The 25,281-nt window shown below is 43.2% G+C and overlaps 2 protein-coding genes across 2 annotated transcripts in view; one reads left to right on the top strand and one right to left on the bottom strand.

The window, feature by feature from the left end:
* LOC144604322 (myosin heavy chain, skeletal muscle, adult-like) overlaps window positions 1-21,857 on the top strand; it is a 72,584-nt gene extending 50,727 nt beyond the window's left edge. Inside the window, exons 32-42 of the mRNA XM_078418556.1 lie at window positions 590-939; window positions 3,385-3,509; window positions 5,708-5,823; window positions 7,300-7,492; window positions 8,514-8,717; window positions 8,839-8,964; window positions 12,146-12,316; window positions 13,566-13,670; window positions 15,130-15,225; window positions 15,308-15,436; window positions 21,819-21,857. Coding sequence (XP_078274682.1) covers window positions 590-939; window positions 3,385-3,509; window positions 5,708-5,823; window positions 7,300-7,492; window positions 8,514-8,717; window positions 8,839-8,964; window positions 12,146-12,316; window positions 13,566-13,670; window positions 15,130-15,225; window positions 15,308-15,436; window positions 21,819-21,857 — 1,654 coding nt within the window. The remainder of the gene's footprint in view (window positions 1-589; window positions 940-3,384; window positions 3,510-5,707; window positions 5,824-7,299; window positions 7,493-8,513; window positions 8,718-8,838; window positions 8,965-12,145; window positions 12,317-13,565; window positions 13,671-15,129; window positions 15,226-15,307; window positions 15,437-21,818) is intronic.
* The window catches only part of LOC144604340 (short transient receptor potential channel 4-associated protein-like), a 38,822-nt gene continuing 33,199 nt past the window's right edge, over window positions 19,659-25,281 (bottom strand). Inside the window, exons 18-19 of the mRNA XM_078418602.1 lie at window positions 24,698-24,904; window positions 19,659-23,392 (exon numbers count right to left, since the gene is read on the bottom strand). Coding sequence (XP_078274728.1) covers window positions 23,255-23,392; window positions 24,698-24,904 — 345 coding nt within the window. The 3' untranslated portion in view covers window positions 19,659-23,254. The remainder of the gene's footprint in view (window positions 23,393-24,697; window positions 24,905-25,281) is intronic.

Consider the following 25,281-nt stretch of genomic DNA (forward strand, 5'->3'; position numbering starts at 1 on the left):
GGATATGGTGGTGCTTCAAAGTGTGGAAAAGGGAATCACCTGGAGGGTGATTTGAAAGGAGTGCTGTCATTACAAGAAGAGATTGGAAAAGCTGCGATTGTTCTGACTGGAGTTCAGGTGGCTGAGGGGAGACCTTATATGTTTATGAAATTATGAGAGTCATTGCTAGGGCAGAGTATTTCAAATGGTAGGGGTCTAAAACTAGAGAACAGGTGAGAGGGGTGGATTTAGAAGACATTTAGACAGATGGATAGGAAAGGTTGAGAGGGATATTGGCAAAACACCAACAGGTAGGACTAATGTAAAAGGGGCATGTTGATCGGCATGGGGCCTTTGGGCCTGTCTCTGTGCTGCATGACTCTATAAAAGGCAAGTTTTTCATTCCGAGGGTGGCATGTGGAACAAGCTGCCATAGGTGGTGGCAGAGGCAGGCACAATCATCCCGTTTAAAAAGCATTTAGACAGGTGCATGGATAGGAAAGGACTGTAAAAAATGGGGTTAGCATCTCTGTCGCTGTGGACTGTGAGCTGAAGGGCCTGTGGCCATGTGTGCGACTCTATGACTGATTAATCTGATTGCTGATTGCAGGAAGAAGTTGGCCATCCGTCTGCAGGAGGCTGAGGAGGCGGTGGAAGCAATCAATGCAAAGTGCTCCTCACTGGATAAGACTAAGCATCGTTTGCAAACTGAAATGGAAGACTTAACGATTGATTTGGAGAGAGCAAACTCTGCTGCCATTGCTTTTGACAAGAAGCAACGCAACTTTGACAAAATGATTGCTGACTGGAAGCAGAAGTTTGAGGAGACACAGGCCGAGCTGGAGATATCACAAAAGGAGTCACGTAGTCTGAGTACAGAGCTCTTTAAACTCAAGAATGCCTACGAGGAGTCCCTAGATCATCTGGAGACCCTCAAACGAGAGAACAAGAATCTTCAAGGTATAATAAGGCTACAGGTCTTTATCTGGGATACAGCTTCTGTAACATAGGCAAACGACCACATATTATATCAGCAAGTCTGTGGTACTGTGGGTGAGGTAGTGTAGGTGCTGGTTGGAGCTATCGGGATGAGTTTATGTGTGCAGTAGGAATTTCATCTTTAATGAAGATAGAGGAAGTTATGGGAAAATTATATATGCCTGAAAATGAAAATATGTAATGTTCCAAAGACAGGGGAAATTGATACATTTTCTGTTATAAATTGAATATAAACCTACTATTGTTAAATGGCAGCAGTACAGTAATTAATGAAATGTTTTGTTGATTATTTAAAGCTAGTTCTTCAATTTATACAAATGGCCATTGTCTCATAGAACTCAGAATTGTACAGTACAGTAATGGGGCCTCGATCAATTTCGCCATGTTGAATGTAATACCTACCTAGGCTAGGGTTGCCAACTGTCCCGTATTACCCGGGACATCCCGTGTATTGGGCTAAATTGGTTTGTCCTATACGGGACCCCCCTTGTCCCATATTAGGCCTGGACAGTGTAGGCCCGGACAGTGTAGGCCCGGGGGCCGCTGTAGGCCCGGACAGTGTAGGCCCGGAGGCCCAGGCGCCACCCAATGGAACTTGCGTAGCAATCCACCTCCCGGCCCGGACGGCCGCCATTGGTGGAGCGGAAGCACGTGGCTGCTGGCTGGGTGAGGTCACGTGGGGCGCCGGGCGTGGACGTCATCTTGTCCCGTATTTGGGAGTGAGATAGTTGGCAACTCTAGCCTTGCCTCACACCTATCTGGAATAAATTCCATCGACCACTGCACAGCTCAACCTTCCAGCTGACCTATGTCCCGCTGTATCCTTAACCCAGCCTCCTAACTACCTACAACTCCACCAATGTTCATGATGGCCGCAAACTTACTAATCAGACTACCTACATTCTCATACAGGTAATTTATATGCAAGATAAACACAGGTCCCAGCATCTATCTCTGCTGTACACCACTTGTTACAGACTTCCAGTCAGATAACACCCACCCACTGCTACCCTCTGCCTCCTATCACCAAGCCAATTCTGGATCCGGTTTGCTGACAAGCCTCAGAGCCCTGCATTTTAAATGCATTTAAGCTCCGTGGACGCGACTACTATAGAAGCTTGCACAATAGCAATCTTACACTCACCGACATCTCACAAAGGCAATGGAAGAACAACGACTCCATTTTTGGTGGTGTTGCTGAGAGAGGAAATGTGGGTGAAAAATTCCCGTTTCCAAATTATTGGCACAAAATCATTATTCACTGGAGCATCATGTTTCCATTTATGGATTCAAGGGCATGAAACTAGGTTTAAGGGTTTCTTATAGACACAATGGACTGCTGCAGAGTTGAGAGAAGTTCACAGGAGATATTAATTCAAAGTCCACTTTGTCACTTCAGATAGATGCAAAAGGTACTATTTGGAAGAAGAAGAATAGGGACATTATTACTGGTACCCAGGCAAATTTATCCTTCCAATAACAGATTATCTCCTCAATATCATATTCCAGGCTGTGGGCACTTGCTATGTATAAATAGGTTTGTTTTCAATTTGCAAGTGGTTTACATTTCAAAAATGTTTAATTAGCACTTTGAGATATCTCAAGATTATTAAAGGTGCAATAAAAGTGCAAGACTCTTCTTAATATTCTACCTGATGGTTGACACTTTCCCCTGACAGTGTAGCAATCCCTCATTCATCTGTAGACACCAAATGCTGGAGTAACTCAGCGGGACAGGCAGCATCTCGGGAGAGAAGGAATAGGTGACGTTCCGGAAAGGTCACCCACTCCTTCTCTCCCGAGATGCTGCCTGATCCGCTGAGTTACTCCAGCATTTTGTTTCTACCTTCGATTAAAACCAGCATCTGCAGTTTTTTTCCTACCACATTCATCTATTATTGGCAACATCAGCCTTGATTACAATGTTGGGGTCCAGAGAGAAGCTAGGACCTACACAATTCTGACTGAGTGATACAGCGTGGAAACGGGCCCTTCGGCCCAACCTGCCCACACCGGCCAACATGTCCCAGCTACACTAGTCCTACCTGCCCGGGTTTGGCCCATACCCTTCCAAACCTGTCCTATCCTCGTACCTGTCTAACTGTTTCTTAAACATTGTGGTAGTCCCAGCCTCAATCACCTCCTCTGGCAGCTTGTTCCATATCCGCACCACCCTTTGTGTGAAAAAGGTACCCCTCAGATTCCTATTAAATCTTTTCCCCTTCTCCTTGAACCTGTGTCCTCTGGGTCCTCGATTCCCCTACTCTGGGCAAGAGACTCTGCATCTACCCGATCTGTTCCTCACATGATGTTTTAACGCCGATCGATCCCTCTCATGTGGGAGAGGTGTTGCTTGATTGGAGCTCAAACAGATGGAACAACAGATTCTATTTCTTGTAACAACAGATGAGATCTCGGACTTGACTGACCAGATCAGTGAAGGCAACAAGAGCATACACGAGTTGGAGAAGGTGAAGAAGAACCTAGAACAGGAGAAGAGTGAGGTCCAGGGAGCACTGGCCGAGGCTGAGGTACATGTCAAAGCTGGGAACGAGGGCAGGAAAATGGCAAAGAGTCGCTCCTGCTCCAAGTCATGTCAATATTGGGAGTCAGAGAGTCAGAGCCATGCAGCATTCAAAATTTGCCTATGCTATCCAAGTTGCTTATCCGAGCCGGTCTCACTTGCCTGCTCCTAGACCATATCGCTCAAAATCTTTCCTATCTGTCTTTGAATGATTGTAATTCTACCTGCCTTTACCAGTTCCTCTGGTAGCGTGTTCCATGTAGGCATTACCCTCTGTCGTTATTTTGAAAAGCCTGTCCGTTCCCACCACAGCTCTGGTGGCAGAGGATGATGGTAATCTGGCCACTGGCCCAGACTCTTCATATATTAATGTTTCAGGATGTGGGCACCACCTGGGCAGCCAGAGTCCTCATGTATTAATCATTCTTCGCTGCCTTTGAGAAGATGGTGACAAGCTCCCATTGGGAACTGCTGCAGTAACTCTTATCAGCGAACTTCAAGTACTGTTGGGTCGTAGGTTGCAGGAGTTAGATCCTGAAGGAATGGAGAAATGTTTCTAGTTTTGGGGCTGAGGAAAGGAGGCATCAGTCCTATTTAGTGCAAGGCCCGGGCTACCTCCACTTCCACTGCAGCACCCATCCATGTGTGTCCTACGTGTGGGCGGGCCTTCCGGGCCCGGATTGGCCTCACCAGTCACTTCTGGACCCACAGTCACCAATCCTCCAACTGAAAGTGAAGTCATGGTCATCTTCCAACCCGAAGGACGAACAACAACATTTAGTGCTCTAATGCTTGTTGGCCGCAGAGGTGATTGGGTTGGGAGCTGCTATCAGAGTAAGTTGTAAGTGGTACACAGAAAAGCCAATGTGCAGCATTGGTGCAGGGAGTGCAGGGTTACAGATGGGATGCAAGTCAGGCATGTCTAAATGTTATTGAACATTTTGAATACTGCACTCAGCAGGTTGAGTGTATTTCATCAAGTTCCTGACTTTGGAGTATGGCTTCCCATTCTGTTACTCTGGTTTCTGGTCAATGGTAACCCCGAGGATGTTGGTGAAAAGGGCTTTGGTGATGATAATGTCATTAAATTACACAGATAGATCCTTTTGAAGATTGTCATCAAAGATACTAGAGGAACAAGATAGACCACTCAACCCTAAAAACCGTAGTATGTCATGGTGCCATTTTAGTAGGCAGAAACTTGCAGTAACATTTAAAAAGAAAAATAACAAAAATCTGTGAATTGATAGATGAGATATATTCCGCATTTTAATGGTATCATCACACATACTGTTCCCCAAAACACTGATTACACTGCGAGAGGCATAACGGACGGCGGGTTTTGCTTACTAAAATGGTTCCTTTGCATACTACACCAGTATAGGCGATTTCAACGGAGTGGTCCATCTTGTTCCTCTAGTATCTTTGATTGTCATTGCTTGCCTCGATTATCCCATGCTGCATTTTGTCAAGCTTGTGCTTCATTTGCTCAAGAATTGCATATCAAACATAGTGCAATCATCAGCAAATAAGTGTGTATTTGCATGTTCTTTCTGTGGCTGAGAGAGTTTTCACCAGATGCTCCAGTTTCCTCTTCAATATGCCCATTGAAGGATCTATCCGTGTTATTTAATGACATTACCATCACCAAAGCCCTTTTCACCAACATCCTTGGGGTTATGTGGTCACTATAAATTCTTCTTAAGTGACAAAAGAGTTATCAGGCATGTGAGAGAGTTGTTGCTGCTGGCTATAAAGAGATTGGAACTGCGGGGCTGTGCTCATTGTAACTAGTGTGGAACCAATGAGCTGAGCCCTCACCTGCTGTGCCATCAGTATTTGACCTGACAGGTATTTAACAACATAATCAGATGGGGAAGATGCTTCCACTTGTCGGCATTCGCTACCAGGAAGCTTAAAATATCAAACTAACAATGAAATCAATAGGAATTTGGGAGGAATTTCTTTCCACGGAGAGGAGCAACAATGCAGAATTTGTGCCCATTGGGACAGATGGCAAATTTAAATTCATTCAAATGTTAAAACCTATAAAACATTAAAAAATATATTTTAATATGAAAGTAGCAGCATGCAGCGACTTCTGGGGTGTCTGGCAAGGCACCACAGTGAGACGTGCCAGGGCAGTGAGACCAGATGGGCTCACAGTGGGTAAGCACCAACAACATGGTTTCCATTTGTTCCAAGGGTGCCCTTGAACATGAGGAAAGTAAAACAATGAGGATCCAACTTGAACTGTCACAGACCAAAGCAGAAATGGAGCGAAAACTGTCAGAAAAGGATGAAGAGATTGAAAATTTAAGGTGAGCAGGATGTTTTTGTAGATGTATTATTTATTTTGCTTGGTGTGTTAAACCAAATTGGTTAAGATGCCGAAACCTTGGTTAGGCCACATGTGGAGTATTGTGTGAAGTTCAGTTCATCCCATTACAGGGAGGATGTGAAGGCTTTGGAGAGGGTGCCGAAGAGATAATAGACAATAGGTGCATGAGTAGGCCATTCGGCCCTTCGAGCCAGCACCGCCATTTAATGTGATCATGGCTGATCATTCACAATCAGTACCCCCATCCTGCCCTCTCCCCATACCCCCTGACTCCGCTATCTTTAAGAGCTCTATCTAACTCTCTCTTGAAAGCATCCAGAGAATTCCACAGATTTACAACTCTGAGTGAAAATGTTTTTCCTCATCTCCATTCTAAATGGCCCACCCCTTATTCTTAAACTGTGGCCCCTGGTTCTGGACACCCCCAACATTGGGAACATGTTTCCTGCCTCTAGAGTGTCCAATCCCTTAATAATCTTATATGTTTCAATAAGATCCCCTCTCATCCTTCTAAATTCCAGTGTATACAAGCCTAGTCTCTCCAGTCTTTCAACATACGACAGTCCCGCCATTCCGGGAATTAACCTAGTGAACTTGCGCTGCACTCCCTCAATAGCAAGAATGTCCTTCCTCAAATTTGGAGACCAAAACTGCACACAGTACTCCAGGTGCGGTCTCACTAGGGCCCTGTACCACAATGCCGCCTGGATTGGAGGGTTTAACTATAAGTAGTTTACGCAGAGAATGGTGGGTGCCTGGAACGTGTTACCAAGGGTGGTGGTGGAAGAAGATGTGATGATGGCATTTAAACGACTTTTAGATAAACACGTGAAAATACACGGAATAGTGGGATTATGGAGCATGTGCAGGCAAAGGTGGTTAACTTGGGATCATATTCACCACAATTAGGGTGGGCTGAAGGGCCTTCTCCTGCATTGTATGGTTCTGTCTTGTGTGCACCTCGTGTGCAGGAATAGGCAGTTTGAACCAGGTTGAGAGGGAAATAAAATTACGTCATGGGAAGAACTGGAAAAAACAGGCTGGAGCAGAGAGAAAAAAAAGATCATAGGGAGGCAACCTGAAGTATAAGAACATTTTCTCCTGAGATGCTGCCTGACCTGCTGAGTTACTCCAGCATTTTGTGAATAAATAGGCAACCTGAATGTTCATTGTGTTGTGGACCATCCAGGTGGAAAAGGAAGTGGTGTACTTCTATTTAATGTCTGGCCTCACCCTGACAATGGACAAGGCCAAGGACTGACAGGCCAATGTAGGAATGGCAAGATGAGCTAAAATGACCTGTAAAGACGAGATGGTTATTGTGTCTCCATCCAAATTCCCAGCATAGACCCCAAGATCAGGGGATTCCTGTATGTGCATACATACAGCTTTTGTTTCCTTTTTTAAAAAAAATGTAGTGATATAATTGATTTACCATCCATGATGGTCATTACAGACGCAACCACCAGCGAGCCCTGGAATCCATGCAGTCAGCTCTGGATTCTGAGGCCAAGGCAAGAAATGAGGCGCTGAGGTTGAAGAAGAAGATGGAAGGAGATCTGAATGAGATGGAAATCCAGCTGAGCTATGCCAACAGGCAGGCAGCCGAATCCCTGAAGATGCTGCGAATTGTCCAAACTCAGATCAAGGTAAGTTGAACCTGAGAGAAAGCACATGGTGGGAAAAGATCAGGAAACAAACACATGGAAACCCACAGAGCAATTCTAACTCTACCATTTAAGGGCCTGTCCCACTTAGGCAATTTTAAGGCGACTGCCGGCGACTAGGCTGTCGCCGACAGTTCGCCGGGGTGTTGCGGGCATGATCGTGAGGAGTCTTCCAAAAATCGTAGTGGATCTCGACGCGTCGCTGAGAAATCATCCAGTTTGAAGTTTCTCGGCGACAGCTGGCTTGTCGCCAGGTATCGTTGCTTATTGCGGGCGCTGTCGCCTGCTGTCCCCAGGTTTGATAGGTTCTCTTAGATGCATTTAGAAGCACATAATAAAATAAGTAAAGTCATTTCAAGATACCATAAAATGCTTGTGTTTAACCAATTTATTTACCGTCAGGACATTTGACAGGTAGATTGGAGGCAACAGTTTGACGGTCAGGTAAGCGTGGGAATTTTTGCGATGTTTATGGCCATCAGCCATTTAAAGTAGGCTCCCAACCCAGATATGCAACCCAGAAACCAGATATGCATCTCCCTTACATTTTCAAAGAATGCCCACACACTTTTCACAAAAATCCACTTAACCACTTTTTTAATTATTTTTGTTTAATACAGCTATTAGTAAACTGGAAGTAAATCCAGTTTATTCCTTGTTACAGTGAAGCTTGGTTTTTAAGTAACCCATACAAGGTGTTATAATTCAAAACTCTCAAGTACTTACTGACTTGTCAGTGATTTCAGTGAAAATTAGGACGCCGGAGAATCATTGACGTGGGAATTGCGATGTTTCCGAAGACGGTGTAACCTCGACCTGACCCGGCGTTGTCGTGATCATTGTCTTTGGGTCAAAGAAAATTTCGGTGATCTGCTACGACTTTGAGTCGCCAAAAAAATTGCCTAAGTGGGACAGGCCCTTTAGTTTCATTCAGCTTGTTATTTAAGATGCCTGAGCCAGAACTCTAGGTCAGTGACAGTTAAATAAATGTGTCTTCATGTAGGATATCCAACTGGAACTGGATGAAACAACTCGACAGAACGATGATTACAAAGAGCAACTGGCACTTGCTGAACGCCACGGTAACCTGTTGCTGGCAGAGGTTGGGGAGCTACGTGCAGCTCTGGAACAGTCCGAGAGAAGTCGGAAACTAGCAGAGCATGAGTTACTGGAGGCAACAGAGAGAGTGAACCTGCTGCACTCACAGGTGAAGAGTGTACTTGTGCATCTGACTGTGGACACGCATTTAAAAATGAGCTTGGAATGAGCTAAAAATGACCACTCTATGATTGGAGAAAGTAACAATCTTTTCCTTTGCGTGTGTTTAGAACACTAGTCTGATAAACCAGAAGAAGAAGCTGGATACTGACATTACCTATCTGAGTACTGAGGTAGAAGAAACAGTGCAAGAGTGTCGGAATGCAGAAGAGAAAGCTAAGAAGGCCATAACCGATGTAAGTATGAGGCCTCAATAGCACAGGTTGTTTGATGAGTGATCGGATCTCTGAGACATACACAAATATCAGTGGATTGAGACTGAAAGACTATTTCCTTAAACTAAAGAGCCTAGAGAAGGGTATGGTCCCAGAATAGGTGGTTGGCCAATTCCCACTGAGAGGAAGAATTGTTTTACTCTATAGTTTATTAAATTCTCTGTACCAAAGGACTGTAGATGCCGAGTATATTCAAAGCTCAGATTCAAAGATTTTAGAATCAAGGCCAATTAGAAGATATGGGAATCTAGTTGAAAGGTGGACAGGCACATGGCCAGCCATAATATGAATGGACAGCCATACAGCCAGGAACATGGGCAGCCACACTATGAATGATGGTGGAGCAGACGTTCTCTTGTACATTAAGTCATACACCATTTACTAAAAAGAGGCCCGAGGTCCTGAGGATGTATAAGGAGTAGGAAAACATAAAAGAAAATAATATTGGGTGTATGATGCATGCCAGTAAAACTGGCTGAAGATAACAAAATTAACAGGGAAACAAAAAAGGAAAAAAATGAGATGTATGAGAAGCAAATTGTAGTTAACACAAGGATTCCATCGATCTTTTATAAGCATGGAATAGTATGCAAGTTAGGGATGGGTGGACCAATTCAGTATTACGTTAGTAATCGATGCAGAGACTGAAGGCATAGTTCAAGTACTAGATAAGTGCTTTGTATTTATCTTTACCAAAAGAGATGCTGCAGTACAAATCTCAGTGGGAGTAGATAGTACAGATAAGGGATGGGATGAAAATTAGATAAGGTAGCAAATATGAAAGACTAGCTATGTTTATAGTAACAGTCACGTCACAATATCTAAATGGGATAGAAACATAGAAAATAGTGCAGGCGGAGGCCATTTGGCCCTTCGAGCCAGCACCGCCATTCATTGTGATCATGGCTGATCATCCACAATCAGCAATCCGTGCCTGCCTTCTCCCCATATCCCTTGATTCCGCTAGCCCCTAGAGCTCTATCTAAACTAAGAGCTCTATCTAATGCCCAGGGAGGTGGGTAGAGGTGCAGAAAGGCATTGTGATCCTGGGATCCATTCTTTGTAGTTGGTCCGGTCGGGTTTGTGGTCATGGAGAACCCAGGATTTGATGGCAGGGACTCGATAGTAATGCCACTGATTATTATGCAGAGATGGCTAGATTCCCATTTGTTAGGGATGTTTATTGCCTGGCTGCAGACATTTGCCATCCTAAGGCAGAAATATTATCCAGAATCAGTGCACTCAATGAACATCCCTATTTCTGACCTTATGTGAGAAGGAAGGTTATTGATGAAGGAGCTAGCGATGTCCTGCAGCTGGGAATAGTGACTTTCAGCAATCACAACCATCTTCCTTTGTGAATCGTGTGTGTCTAATCCTTGGAATGATTTCCCCTTGATGCCTATTGACGTCAATTTTGCCAGAGCTCCTTGATATCACATACAGTGAACTGCTGAGGTTGAGGGCAGTCACTCTCATCTTGCCTTTGGATTTCAACTGTTTGTTTCATGTTTGTACCAAGGCACAAAAAGTCTGGAGTCAAGTGGTCTTGACATTAGAGTTCAGTGAAAGCAGGTGCTGTACTTTCAACATCTCCCATCGCTTTGCTGATCATTGAGACTGATTAGCTAATAGTGAAACTAATTGTATTTGTGGTAATGTTTATTAATGGGACACACCTGGGCAATTTTCCAACTTGTTAGGTAGATGCCAGTGTAATACTACTGGAAACACAGGTAGTAGAGTCATGGCTAATTCTGCAGATACAACTACAACATTTTAATGGCATTTGGACAGAACAGGAGAGTAGAAAGATATAGACCTAATACAGGAAAATTTGATTAGTGAAGATATGCAATGCCTTAGCCACCATAACACAGACAACATGGACATACGGTAAAGGTCCAGTTTCTGTGCTTTTTGATTCCATGATTCAGATCTTCAGGCAGTGCAGGTTTATGAGATTGATCCTTTGGATGGAGGGACTGACATATGATGAAAGATTGAAAAGACTAGGCTTGTATTCACTGGAGTTTAGAAGGGTGAGAGGGGATCTTATAGAAACATAAAATTATAAAAGGACTGGATAAGCTAGATGCAGGAAAAATGTTCCCAATGTTGGGTGAGTCCAGAACCAGGGGCCACAGTCTTAGAATAAAGGGGAGGCTATTTAAAACTGAGGTGAGAAAAAACTTTTTCACCTAGAGTTGTGAATTTGTGGAATTCTCTGCTAGAGGACAGTGGAAGCCAAATCACTGGATGGATTTAAGAGAGTTAGACTAGGGGCTAGTGGAATCAAGGGATATGGGGAGAATGCAGGCACGGGGTATTGATTGGGGACGATCAGCCACGATCACAATGAATGGCGGTGCTGGCTCAAAGGGCCGAATGGCCTCCTCCAGCACCTATTTTCTATGTTTATGTTTCTATGTAATGCAACTATTTGCAGAGTAGCAGGGGAATGGGACCAATGACCACTGTCCGTGACCCAACACTTGTAGAAAACCACAATTCGAAGGGCAAAATGTGCAGCTTGAATTTTGAGAAATGTTGTCATAGAACAGAGACAAGGAGTGAAGTCAACTGCAAATTTACAGACATAGAAACATAGAAAATAGGTGCAGGAGTAGGCCATTCGGCCCTTCGAGCCTGCACCGCCATTCAATATGATCATGGCTGATCATCCAACTCAGTATCCCGTACCTGCCTTCTCTCCATACCCTGATCCCTTTAGCCACATCTAACTCCCTCTTAAATATAGCCAATGAACTGCTGCTCCACTGCCAAGTTAACTTGAATTTGGATTCCACAAATTGTATTACAATATCTACATCACAAAGGTTATATTTATATAATGTGTACACATTAACAGCCATACAAGTGTAGGTAGAACCTCTAAGCTGTTTACCTGCCTGTTGTTTCAGGTTCTGACAGTGGCTCCTCCACCCAGCTGACTATTGTATCTCAATGATGGGTGGGTTAAATAAACCTTCATGATCTACAGATTAATGATAATCAATCAAGGTGTTGGTCAAATTATGAATTTCAATCAACTAGTGCCAGAACTTCACATATGTGTTCCATTTGCAGCTTTAATAGTACATTAGTGACGAGATTTAAGTTTGCCAATAATGGTTTGCAGGCTGCAATGATGGCAGAGGAACTGAAGAAGGAACAGGACACCAGTGCACACCTGGAAAGGATGAAAAAGAACATGGAGCAGACAACAAAAGATTTACAGCTACGTCTGAATGAAGCTGAACAGATTGCACTTAAAGGAGGCAAGAAACAAATACTGAAGCTAGAGACCAGAGTAAGTAACACGGGAGGGGCAGAGAGCTTTCCACCCAATGTATGTGCTTCTGTGGCTCTGCTTTGCCAGGTGCAAGAACTGGCTACAGTTCACCTGGTCTTTGTGAAATGAGGTCCTGAGACCAATCAGAATCAGAGCATCAGGTAAGACTAACACCAGGAAACGTAACTGCAGAATCATTACACCAGAGCAGACGACTCCCAGTCGTAAGGAGTCCACATGAAGTCCGAGGACAGGAATTTTCCGTGGGGTTGTTGGGAATTTCCACCTCATCCCTGTCACAGAAAGCATATAAAGTTCTGTGCTCTGCACTGTTAAATATTAATTTTGGCTTAAGAATCATAATATCACGACAAAATATAGTGAGCTTGATCTCTGAAATCCAGGTAATGTAGCTTCACTGCTGGTGATTGGTAGATATGTGGGTTCAGTGGATTGCCTGGCATCCACTCCACCAGTCACCTGTCGTGGAATCTAACATTAATTAAACAAAAATTGTAAACATGTCGTAAAGACATCAGCTTTGTTTGGCAGCCTGTGACAATTCTATGTTGGCATCTCTCTTGGATTCGCTCAGCCCAACAAGGTTGATCTCTGGGTTTTATCTGTACAGGTGTAACATGTGCTTGTTGTGTTGAATGGGATATTTATGCTCGCCACACGTGTGAACTTTCAATCTTTCAGTCAGGCGAAGGGGAACCATGGTGAAAGGAGGTCGTAGGTGCCTTTAAGGTGCTTTAACTCACATTAAGATTCACATTCAGACTTAGTTTAATCTATACAATTTATTTCTGCATAATACAGAATAGATTATCACAATCCACTCTAAGTGAAAGATGGCCCTATCTGAATATCAGGAGCTCCAAGCCATTTTGTAAGTGCTAATGGCATACTATTCCAAAAGCCTTTAACCTGTGGCCTGTGCCCTTGATTTATTTCCTTTAAAAAGATAAGAATTTGGATCCAGGGTAGATTATCTGGCTCTTTTAAACTTCTCCAAGATCAGGGTAGATTTTATACCTCGGTACTGTTTATCCACACTATCCCAGTTTCTCTCGATTTTCTTGGTGTCCAGGTGTCAATGACAAAAATAAATGCAACCTGTGTCCTTCATTTCTTTGCCTTTTATATTAGTTAACTAAAGATGTTAAGAAACATTGTAAAATCAATTTTCTAGAAAGATGATTAAAACTGCTGGCGTGAGCGTGACCAAACCCTGACACTGGTTCCTCATTTTCTCGTTTACCAGGTGAGGGAACTGGAGTCTGAGCTGGAGTCCGAACAGAGGAAAAATTCGGAGTCATTGAAAGGCCTGCGGAAGTTCGAGCGTAGGATCAAAGAACTGACCTACCAGGTACAGTAGCTGGGGAATGGTGCTGAACCACGAGAATCATTCACCACCCTCCCAACTGTTGCTGTGTTTCTATAGAGGGAACCCAAATCAGTTATCTTTTCATAATATCCCTCAGAATAACAGGTCTGCTAATCTCAAAAATAAAAATTGACAACAGATCTCACATCAAACTTCCTAACTGCATTCTGACAAGATGTGTTTAGTTTATGCCTCCGAGCCCCAGACTCCCACACCAATGGAAACTTTCACCTAATCCATCACTGAATTTTGTACAAATCTTTTGGAATAAAGTTTCAAACACTCAGTTCAGGGACATGAATGAGAGTAGTCCTTCCAGAATCTATTATTGGCTAACTGTTGCAAACTGTCTGCCTGGTATCTTGAGGGAATATTACTTCCCTTAAACTTCCACAACTGCCTAAATTCTAATTTTATCTAATTATTCCCAAGTAAATTAAGGTTAAGTTCAGGATGGGCTTGGTAAACCAAAATGAAAATACTGAAAATTCATCAATGGGAGGTGTGAAGTGCGAATCTACTCCTGCAGTGTATGGCCAAATGCTTCACACTGTGGTTCACTTTAGCTTCTGCATTCCTAAACCGATAGTTCCAATCACTAGTCTACCCTACTGGTTTTATATGCAACTCTTGTTTCTCTGGGCCCCAATCTCATCATCTCCATAAGAAAGATTTCTCTGAAAACAGAAAATACTGAAAATTCTCTGCAGATCAGGCAGCGTCTGGAGAGGGCAAAAACAGAATCAACAGAAATACAACCATTAACAGGATCAGCCCGCAGAACCCTCAGGCCTGCTCTGGCATTCCCTAATATCATCACTTATTATACATACTAGACCAAGTTGGGCACAAACCACTCCTGCATTGGTGCAGCACCCTCTCCCCACCCCCCCTCCTTCCCTCCCTACGAGATAGATTTAAACTTTAAAATGTGAATAACTTTAAAAATATAACACCGATTTCAATTAAACATCTTCCACTAGCACCAAAGGGACGACGGTGAGTAAGGTGGACCTAAAATTGTTGCGCTATCATGTACCGTTCTGGCTGTAGTTCAGGAACAAACAAACAAATAACCAAGAGTTTTAGTATATAGATTTCAGGTTAATGGCCTCTGTCAGAGGTCTGGACAAAGAGTTGCCAATCCAAAACATTAACTTGCTCTCCTCAATAGTTGCCTGACTTGCTGACAATTTCAACATTTTTCATTTTGAAATTCTGGTATCTGCATGCTTTTTCTTCACCTCAAACATCGACAGCTCTATTTAGAAAATCAAAAAGTCTCCAACTCCACAGATGTTTTCAGTTTTACACCAATCTTGTGGAAAGCTATTTGACTGACCTCAGAACAATGAGGATCACAGTCCTTAGCAGTAGATGCAAAGTTTTATACATTCATCCAAGGGAGACGTGGTTATAACCTGCCAACTGTTTTGCCCAGGGTGAGGAGGACAGGAAGAACATCGTTTGCATGCAAGACCTCATTGATAAACTGCAGCTGAAAGTTAAGAGCTACAAGCGTCAATCAGAGGAGGCGGTGAGTTGGCAGCACTTTGCATCCTTATCACATTCCTGCACATTACTGCCTCCAAATAACCAGCCTGTGTGTTTCATTACAGGAGGGAAACACCAGCACAAACATCTCCAAGTTCAGGATCCTGCAGCGTGAACTGGATGATGCCGAGGAGCGGGCTGAGATTGCAGAGACCCAGGTCAACAAGCTGAGAGTAAAAAGCAGGGACATCAAGGTATACACTGGAATTTAGCTTGTTTACACTGGAATTTAGAAGGATGAGGGGGGATCTTATTGAAACATATAAGATAATTAGGGGATTGGACACAGTAGAGGCAGGAAGCATGTTCCCAATGTTGGGGGAGTCCAGAACAAGGGGCCACAGTTTAAGAATAAGGGGTAGGCCATTTAGAACGGAGATGAGGAAGAACTTTTTCAGTCAGAGAGTGGTGAAGGTGTGGAATTCTCTGCCTCAGAAGGCAGTGGAGGCCAGTTCGTTGGATGCTTTCAAGAGAGAGCTGGATAGAGCTCTTAAGGATAGCGGAGTGAGGGGGTATGGGGAGAAGGCAGGAACGGGGTACTGATTGAGAGTGATCAGCCATGATCGCATTGAATGGCAGTGCTGGCTCGAAGGGCTGAATAGCCTACTCCTGCACCTATTGTCTATTGTCTATTGACAACAGGCAGCCCCATCCTGGCTGGGGGGCACAATCAATGCACTAAGTGTGCAGAAGATCCAATGGATCTGGATCATTGTATGTATTGGAGTTCACCACAAATATAGAGTAGCCATGGAGACAGAACATAGGACAGCACCGGAGCAGGCCCTGTGGCCCAGTGTCTGTGCCAAGCACAATGTCAAGTTCCTATGCCTGCACGCCATCCACATCCCTACATATTCATGTCACACTAAAAAGCTCCTAAACAGCACTATCGTTTCTGCCTCCACCACCACCTTAAGAGCTCTATCCAGCAAAGAGGTCCTTCTACAGTTGTACCGGGCCCTGGTGAGACTGCACCTGGAGTACTGTGTGCAGTTTTGGTCTCCAAATTTTAGGAAGGATATTATTGCTATGGAGGGCGTTCACTAGGTTAATTGTCTATTGTCTATAACACTTCAGGCCCCAATAAATTGCCCCACACATCTCCTCTAAACCTCTCTTTCACACCTTAAAGCTATGCCCTCTAGTATTTGACACTTCCACCTGGGAAAAAGATTCTGACCATCTATATCTACACTTCTCATAATTTTATAAACTTCTATCAGGTCTCCCCTCAATATTTGACGCTCCAGTGAAAACAATCCAAGTTTGTCCAAACTCTTGTAGCCAATACTATTTAATCCTGGCAGTATTTTGGTAAATCTCTTCTGCACCCTCTCCAAAGCCTCCACATCCTTCCTGTAATGGGATGACCAGAACTCCATACTCTAAATGCAGCCAAGCCAAAGTCCTATCAAGCTGCAACACTTCCTCACTCTTGTGCCCTGACCCATATAGGCAAGCATACCATACACCTTATAGATGGAATTTAATCCATCCATGTGAGATGACACCCTCTGGGAGGATTAATGAGGATGCATTGTTCACAGTGGATGTCAAATGCAAGACCAGAGTGACCTTGATGTACAAATCCAAGCATTCGTGAAGGTGGCAGCACAGATGGGATACTCGCCTGCATTCTGCTACTCATGTTGCAAAATCTAACAGCAGTGATTAGGTTTCAGAACATTCTGTGTGGGGTGGTGACCCCGACCGTCCAGTAACTTCTCACTAATTCTTAAACTATGCCGCCTTTGTCTCCCCCCGCTGTCCAAGCGAGGTTGAGGTTCAGGAGCGCCTTGTCTCAGCATTTTGCACCCCTACAACTCAATATTGAATTCAGCATTTTGCACCCCTACAACTCAATATTGAATTCAGCATTCTCAGATAGTCTTTCTTGTTCCAGAACTGGTCAGTTTGGATGTCCCATCATATTGTGTAATATTAACTCAGCTGTCTCCTCTCCAGATACAGACTGACCTGCTGGGCATTTCCACCATTCTTTTGTTTCAGATTCCAGTAACTTGTGCTCTACATTCAGCTTTACTAGCTTCTCCTATTTTGTATATTTCTACTAATTTGACTTGAATCATTCATGATTGTGATGGACTATTCAATCTCAAAAATGCTTCACACACACTTCTTTTGAACCTTTATTCTATTGGAGTTAAGACCATCAGTTTACAAATCTGCTCCCACATCAGTTTTCTGAACATTCTTTCAAAATACAGGAATGCCAGATTAAACCCGAATTGTTCAAGACTCTATAGACATTAATCGACAATCTACATCAATCCCAATTACAAACGTCTATTTTTCTACTGTTGCCTCGATTTTGAAGTCCTGCTTTTTAAATTCCAAAGGCCAAGAAAGTGGTTATGACTGAAGTCAGCCAATCACCTGACTGGTAGGAGGAACCACCACCACTTGCTCCGAGAGCCCTTGATGGCCATGCCCTTCCCCTTCGCAGCTCTGCAGGGAGGCCACTGGATCTTCTGTGTTCTAATGTGTTCTCTCTCTTCATCCACCCCACCCCCATGTAGCATGAAGAGTGAAAGACCTCAAGGATCATCCGACTCTGCAACTTCTGCTATTTTGTTTCTATGTAGAGTTAGTGCTCCAAATCCCGCGTGAATAAAGCAAATTGTGATAACTCCTTCTTGGGGCTAATTCTTTCTAGTGGAACCATTCTATGAACTGTTCATGCCCTCTGACTGGCAGAGAGGAAGCATTTTAGTGGCAGAGGATCTGTCACTGGGAAAAGGAGCAAAGAAAATCCCAAAATCACCTGACTTTACCATTAACCACACTGAGGCAATAATTGATAGAACGCACAGGACAAGGTATTTTCAGACAATGAATTTCCTGTATTTTTATAGAACCCATATAAATTAATAGATTTATAGCATAATAAAACTAAGCTCAAATAGGTGGTGTGAGATTTTGCAAAGAAGGTATCTAACTGAAAGCAAAATGACTCATCTTAACTCAGTTTATATTTCTTCAGGTTCAGTTAAAGGTGGGGAATGGATAAGTTTATGTCATAGGAGTGGAATCAGACCATTCGGCCCATTGAGTCTACTCCACCATTTAATCATGGCTGATCTATCTTTCCCTCGCAACCCTATTCTCTTGCCTTCCCAGAACCCTCTACACCCGTACAAATCAAGATTCTGTCAATCTCTTGGCTTCCGCAGCCATCCGTGACAATGATTTCCAGAGATTCACCACCCTCTGACTAAAAAAAAAAATCCATATCTCCTTTCTAAAGGTACGTCCTCTTATTCTGAGCTTATGCCCTCTGGTCCTAGAGTCTTCCACTAGTGGAAACATCCTCTCCATATCCACTCGATCCAGGGCTTTCACTATTTGTTAAGTTTGAATGAGATATCCCTAATCCTCCTAGCACCAGCGAGTGCAGACCCAGTGCCGTCAAACGCTCATCATTTGTTAACTCATTCATCCCTGGGATTATTCTCGTAAACCTCATCTGGACCCTCTCCAATGCCAGCAAATCCTTCCTCAGATATGGGACCCAAAACTGCTCACAATACACCAAATGCAGTCTGACCAGTGCCTTAAAATTACATCCTCATTTTTATATTCTAGTCCTCCCGAAATAAATGCTAACATTGCATTTGCCTTCCTTACTACCGATTCAACTTGTAAATTAACATTTAGGGAATTTCAGCACCACACCTGCAGCTACCATGTAGAAAATAATCTATGCCTTTATTCCTACAACCAAAATGCATGACTCCACACTTTGCTACACTGTATTCCATCTGCCACCTCTTTGCCACTCTCCCAACCTGGCAACCAACCAGAAGAAACTCTCTTTATTCCCACTCTTTGCCTTCTGCCATTCAGTCAACCTTCTATCCATGCTAGTATCTTCCCTCTAATATCATGGGCTCGCATCTTTAGCAGCCTCACACGCTACACCATAAAGGCCTTCGGAAAATCCAGGTAAACACCATCCACTGATTCTCCTTTGTCATTCCTGCTATTCTTCAAAGAATTCCAACAGATTCATCAGGCAAGACCTCCCCTTCACAAAACCACGCTGACTTCAGCCTATTTTATCACGTACTTCAATGTAGTCGTAAACCTCGTCCTTTATAATGACCTCTACAATCTTACCAACCACTGAAGTCAGGCTAACCGACCTGTAGTTTCCTATTTTGTTTTGAATAGCGAAGTAACATTAGCAATGATAATTTGAATGTGGTTTCTGGGATTTTGACAAAGCTGATGGGGGCAGAGAGAAACGTTTTCCAGTGATGAGAGCGCCTTAAATAAAAAGGACATTCTTAAAATCAGAACTTGGCTATGCAAGATGAAATAAAAAATTCACTCATTCATCCAAGAAAACAAACTCCTGGACCCACCAAACACTAACCTTTGCGCATCTAACTTTATTCTTCCCACATTTCCATCAACAATCGCAGATTCTATCAATCACTTACCTAGATGGCTAGAGGAAATTTACCGAAGCCAATTAAATGACCAGCCCACACCTCTATGAGGGTGTGGGAAGAGACCAGAGCACCCGGTAGACACCAATGCAGCCACAGGAAGAATGTGCAGACTCCACACAGACAGCTCAGGGGGGGTCAGGATTGGACCAGAGTGACAAGCTGTGCGCAGCAGCTCCACTGTGCTGTTTAGTTTACCTTATCCACATTATCTTGCAAACTACTGCCCCTGAAAGTCACACAATATAATCCAGTTAACTTGGTGTTTTTCAAACAGCACTCTTTATGAAACGTTTAATAGGATGCAAGTGGACAAAAAGGCCAGGTTTATTTCCAGTTGTTTTATAGAAAGATTATACAAACTCCATTCCAATAATAGTCAATAACAGCCAAGACCCCATTCCCTTTTCTTTATTAAAGTTTGAAATAAAAAGGAAACAATGTACTTTCAAATGTGATATTATCTCCCCCAAAATTCTTGCTCATTCTCCAGACCTGATATTGGTCCAGGTGACAGGGACTCGGTGCAATAGAGAATGATCCGTCATTGATGAGTTCCACTTTAAAGGTACTTTGACACACTACTTTTGATCTATGAAGAAATCAACTACAATTGAACATTCACGTTGTGAAATCAAGGTAGCTCCGCAAGTGATTAAAAAGCAGCAGAGACATTTGGCAAGTGCTGCGTAACGTGTGGCCAGGGCTTAGGTTAGTAAGAGACATTTAGAGGAACACAAATATCTTTAAGATCCAAGCAGTCAGTAATCCATTAAGCTATCAATTATCATCTTGGTTGGATAATATGTACCATGCCGTTTCAAGGTTCTGAAAAAGGAAACTTGCACAATTGAGGGAACCGAGATTTCAGTAAGAATGCAAGCCAATCGAGGTTAAAACAACAATTACAAAATATCTCAGATTAGGGGAGGGATTTCTGCGAGGCATAGACTAAATTGTAATCTGCTTGAGATGAGAGCAGCATCCAAACACTATCTGTTCAAAAGGTCCAAAACAAATGTAAAATCCATGCAAGTAGCTCTGATCACGACACGTTAGTGTTATAGAACTTCACCCAGCCCAAAGGCTACAGGCTCACGTTTCAAGACTGGTGCTTAGAGGGTTATTCCCATGCACGAGTACCTTCAATGGTTAAAACAGCTCATTGTCAATAAGCTTGTGAGAAAGACCATTTTTTTAGTTATATAATTGTAGTCGCAGTGAGAAGGCCAAGAGTTGGACATCAACAGCCTACATATGGCCAATGCTTCTACTTCCTCAGAAAGCAGAGGAAATTCAGCAAACCTCCAAATGCACCAAAGGTAGAATCCTACCCAAAATCGTAAGAAATTGCAGCGAGTAGTGAACATAGCCCAGTCCATCACATAAAACCAGCCCTCCCATCAATTCCATCTACACTTCACACTGCTGTGGGGAAACACAAAGATCATACCAATTTGTTTCCCTTCTTTCGCATTTCTGATGAAAGGTCATTGATCTGAAACGTCTCTCTCCACAAATGCCGCCTGACCTGTTGAGCGTTTCCAAGATTTTTTGTTTTTATTTCAGTTTGTGTACAGACCAGCTCAGCAAGAGATCAGAATACAAGGATTGGTTTGGGATTCTAAAAAGATGCAAGTTAAATGAACAAAGCAGATCAATTACACAGTGATTGCATGACCAGGCACCAGGCTCACCAGTACAAGTAAACTGCTCACTGATGGACAACATGTAGGCTTATTAATTGGCAAAATTGCAGTTTTGGCCCAGGAAAGAAATTAGACTATTTAGTCATATGATTCGATTCACTGGGTACACAAATATCAATGCAAAAGGGATAATCAGACAAGCCAGAACACGAAACTGGAAATCCTCATATTGCGAATGGTCTTTATTTATCTTGTGCAGCTCTATCACGATTGACAGATCTGCAACCACCAGAATCTTTCCTTTGTAAAGACCTTAATACGCTCCCTGACCCAATACATTTGGAAATAATCTGTTATTCCAAAGTGCAAGAATAGAGAGAAAACAATTTGCACCATAAACACTTGACTGAAATCCTTAAGACACTGAATTGTGTTGTTTAATGTTACAGGTCAACTATCAACCCAGTAATTTCCCCATGGTTTTATAAACTGCACTCACCTGGGCTCCATTAATCATTAGGAAAAAATACGTAAAGTGCTGGAATAACTCAGTGGGTCAAACAGCATATCTGGTGAACAGGGATAGGTAACGTTTCAGAGGCTGAAGGGTCCTGACCCAATATTGTACCTATCCATATTCTAGAGATGCTGCCTGACACACTGAGTTACTCCAGCACTTCATTGTGTTAATTAATTATTAGTTTAAACATACAGCTCACCGGTCTACTGGGTTTACACGGTCTTTTCCAACCAATCAGCATTCCATTATCACCCAACAGATGACCATCCTGTGGCTCAGGAAGTTTACCCAGTGATTAGCTGACCCACAGAAACCAGGAAGAGTCCTGCAATATGCTCAGTCAGCTGATCACAGTGGCTCTGGTACTGTGGTCGGGATGGGAACAAACGGCCAGGGAACGAATCCTGATCAGTATTTCATGCTTTTTGCTGGAAGTTCAATGACAGATCTTGCTTGGATGTTGAGGTTCACTCCTCTCATTCAATTGACTGCTAAAACCCATTTTGGAATTTCAAGCATGGGCAAAGTACTCAAGGGTGTCCAGCACCCGAGGGACTGAACACTACGGAATCAGTGCCTTTGGGAAGGAAGTTGGCAAGAGAAAAAAATAGATGATATGAAAATTATAAAGGTTCTGTGCACGTTACCTTTAGAAAATTAAACCAGCCCAGACTTGCTTTTTAAAAAGCTAGAAGGGCATTCAATAAATTGTATGGCAATACCTAGGTATAATTAGTATACTGTATATATTATAAACTATGAGAATTTAATAAGCTGCACATGTACAGTTCAAGCAGATTCAAATACTCCAGGAGAAATAGATCATTCAAACTCTGCTACCTGCAACTTAGGTTTAACAAAGTTGTTAAAACATTCCTGTGAATGGAATATACCCACTTCAAACTTTCACTCGAGTTCCACAGTGAAAGCTGTTCTGTTGGCCACTTGCATCTTAACATGACCAGGAAGTTGCCAAATGACACACAATTGAAGTAGATGTTTAAAATACCAAATCAGAATGGGACATTAAAGAAAAATCCGATGTTAAACGTGCTCCTTCCTTTATACATTTAACCCAGGCAGTGCTGGCTCGTAGGCAGCTTTGATTTGTATCCAGTGACAGAACATTTCTCACCTTCCCACAGCCAGTAACAGATGGGTTCAGAAGCCAAGAGGATAGTAATCAAAGACAAAAGGCAGCAGTCCATGGTTAAAATAAAAGCATTTGCACCAATCACCAACCAGCTCTTGCACAACTCCCAGTCTGTGCTGTGAATAAACAGACCCCACAGCCTGAACGCCATGGTATTGTGCTGAGTCGTCAGATTGACAAAGCATCAGTCCAGTTGGTCTAAAAGGCCTACATTAGTCCTCACTGAAGTCTTTATCAACGCTCATGTAGGCTTTTTCAATGTAGCCAATGATTGCACACGGGGCAGTCTGGTCTGGATGGAGCAGCAGTGAAACCGTCTCTTTCCAGTAACTGAAATGAATGCAGGAGCTCTGTGGGGAAACAAGATGGAAATCCAAATTATAAATAAATCATTAATCCACAGAAGATAGACACTGAAAGCTCCTCACTACTTCAGTCGCTCCATCCAAAGAGCAGCAATGGATGCTGGAAGAGTCCAGGGTTCCAGAGCCACAGGACACTGACCGCATCCTGCAACCTGGTGTTGGGGAACCAGTGGCCACTGGCCAACAGAAAGCAGGCCAGCTCTTTGTAAAGCTTCTTGCCAGACTCGCTGCTCACTACCCTCTCTAACCAACTCCCCTTTGAAAGCCTCAACTACCTCTTTTCCACCATACAACAGGTTGAGATGCCTGACCTTGCCAGTCCCAGCACAAGAATACCTCACTGCCCATGTTGTCCTTCATTTTGAATCTATGTCTCTGATGTTTGAATCCACAATTTTGAGATTTAATCCATATACACTCAACTCTTGGTTCCTGCAGTGCATAGAACAAAGAGCAGTACAGCCCACAATGTTGATGTTGAAACTGATGCCAAATGAAACTAATCCCCTTGCCTGCACATGATCAGTACCCCTCCCCATCCACATGCCCATCTAAAACCTCTTGAACCCTGCCAGTCTATTCCAGCACCCAACTCCCTCTGTGTAAAATAATTTGCCTCGGACATCTTTACATGTTGCCCTCTCGTCTTAAAGCTATGCCCTCTCGTCGTCGACATTTCCACTCTGGGCAAAAAGGTTCCGTCTACCCTGTCTTGTTTCCAAAATGACTATCAAGTCGAGACAGCAAGGACGTGTAAATTATGGAAGTCTCAGGTGGACACATTTTTTTGGAGCTGAATTGAGGAAAGACTGAGTCTGTTCTGCCTGGAATGGAGGTTGTTAAAAGGGGACTCGATTATGTTATGAGGGCAGTGGGGTTATTGCAGGAAGCCGTTCCCTTGTTAGAGCTGAATAAAACTGGAAGACTCATGTTGAGGGGAAGGGGAAGAGATTTATGGAGGACTTTTCTTTCATCCTGAGAGAATGGTGGACACCTTTACTATTTAACAAGTGTTTAGATGAACTGGATCATCCAGACTTAACAATATGCCTGAGTGGTGCAGATAGGATTCATGCAGATGTGTCAGCACGGACATGATGGGCCAAATGGCCTCTTTCCTTACTGATGCCATGACCATAGTTGAGAAGCAACGTTCAATCTCATGGCTGGAGAGGATCGTGGCATCAAAATCTGTAAAATTAAACTACATAAAAGAAAATACTCCATCAGTAATTTTACTCGTTGATTGCTAAGGTAAGAGTTGCATGCCTCCGCTGTGGCCAGACTCACATTTTCCAGACAGGTGCTGTCCTTGTCTTTGTTGAGGTAATGTTCTTGCCAAAAGCGGAGCAAGCGGTGGAAATTGTTGAGTAGGAACCCTGGATATTTCTCCGAAAGCTCTTTCTCCCGCAGGGCATTCAGGTAAAATGGCAGCTTGCCCTTGCGTCTTGCTAGCATCAGGATCACCAGGCTGGTGTTCAGACAGCTGACATTTTCCTGAGTAGAAGAAACACTCTGCATCAGATGCATTAGTTATCAACTTGCTTCCTCTGGATCACTTTTGAAGCAACCAAGAAACTCACATGTACGAGACTGTATCATCAGATACAGTAATCAACATCCACAAATTAACAATGAAATGTGAACTTAGGAAGAATGATTATACAAAAGTGAATGTATTGGTTTACTATTGTCACACATACCAAGATACAGTAAAAAACTTTGCTTTGCATGTTATCCAGGAAGATCCAACAGGCAGTGCAAAAGCGAAAAAGAGTGCAGAACATAGAGCTACAGAGAAAGTGCAAGTGCTGCAATGAGGTAGAATGCACGATTGGGATACAGCCTTAGAATTCGAGAGTTAATAACAACGA

Source organism: Rhinoraja longicauda, chromosome 22 (assembly GCF_053455715.1).
Source record: "Rhinoraja longicauda isolate Sanriku21f chromosome 22, sRhiLon1.1, whole genome shotgun sequence".
In the NCBI taxonomy this organism is placed as follows: Eukaryota; Metazoa; Chordata; class Chondrichthyes; order Rajiformes; family Arhynchobatidae; genus Rhinoraja; species Rhinoraja longicauda.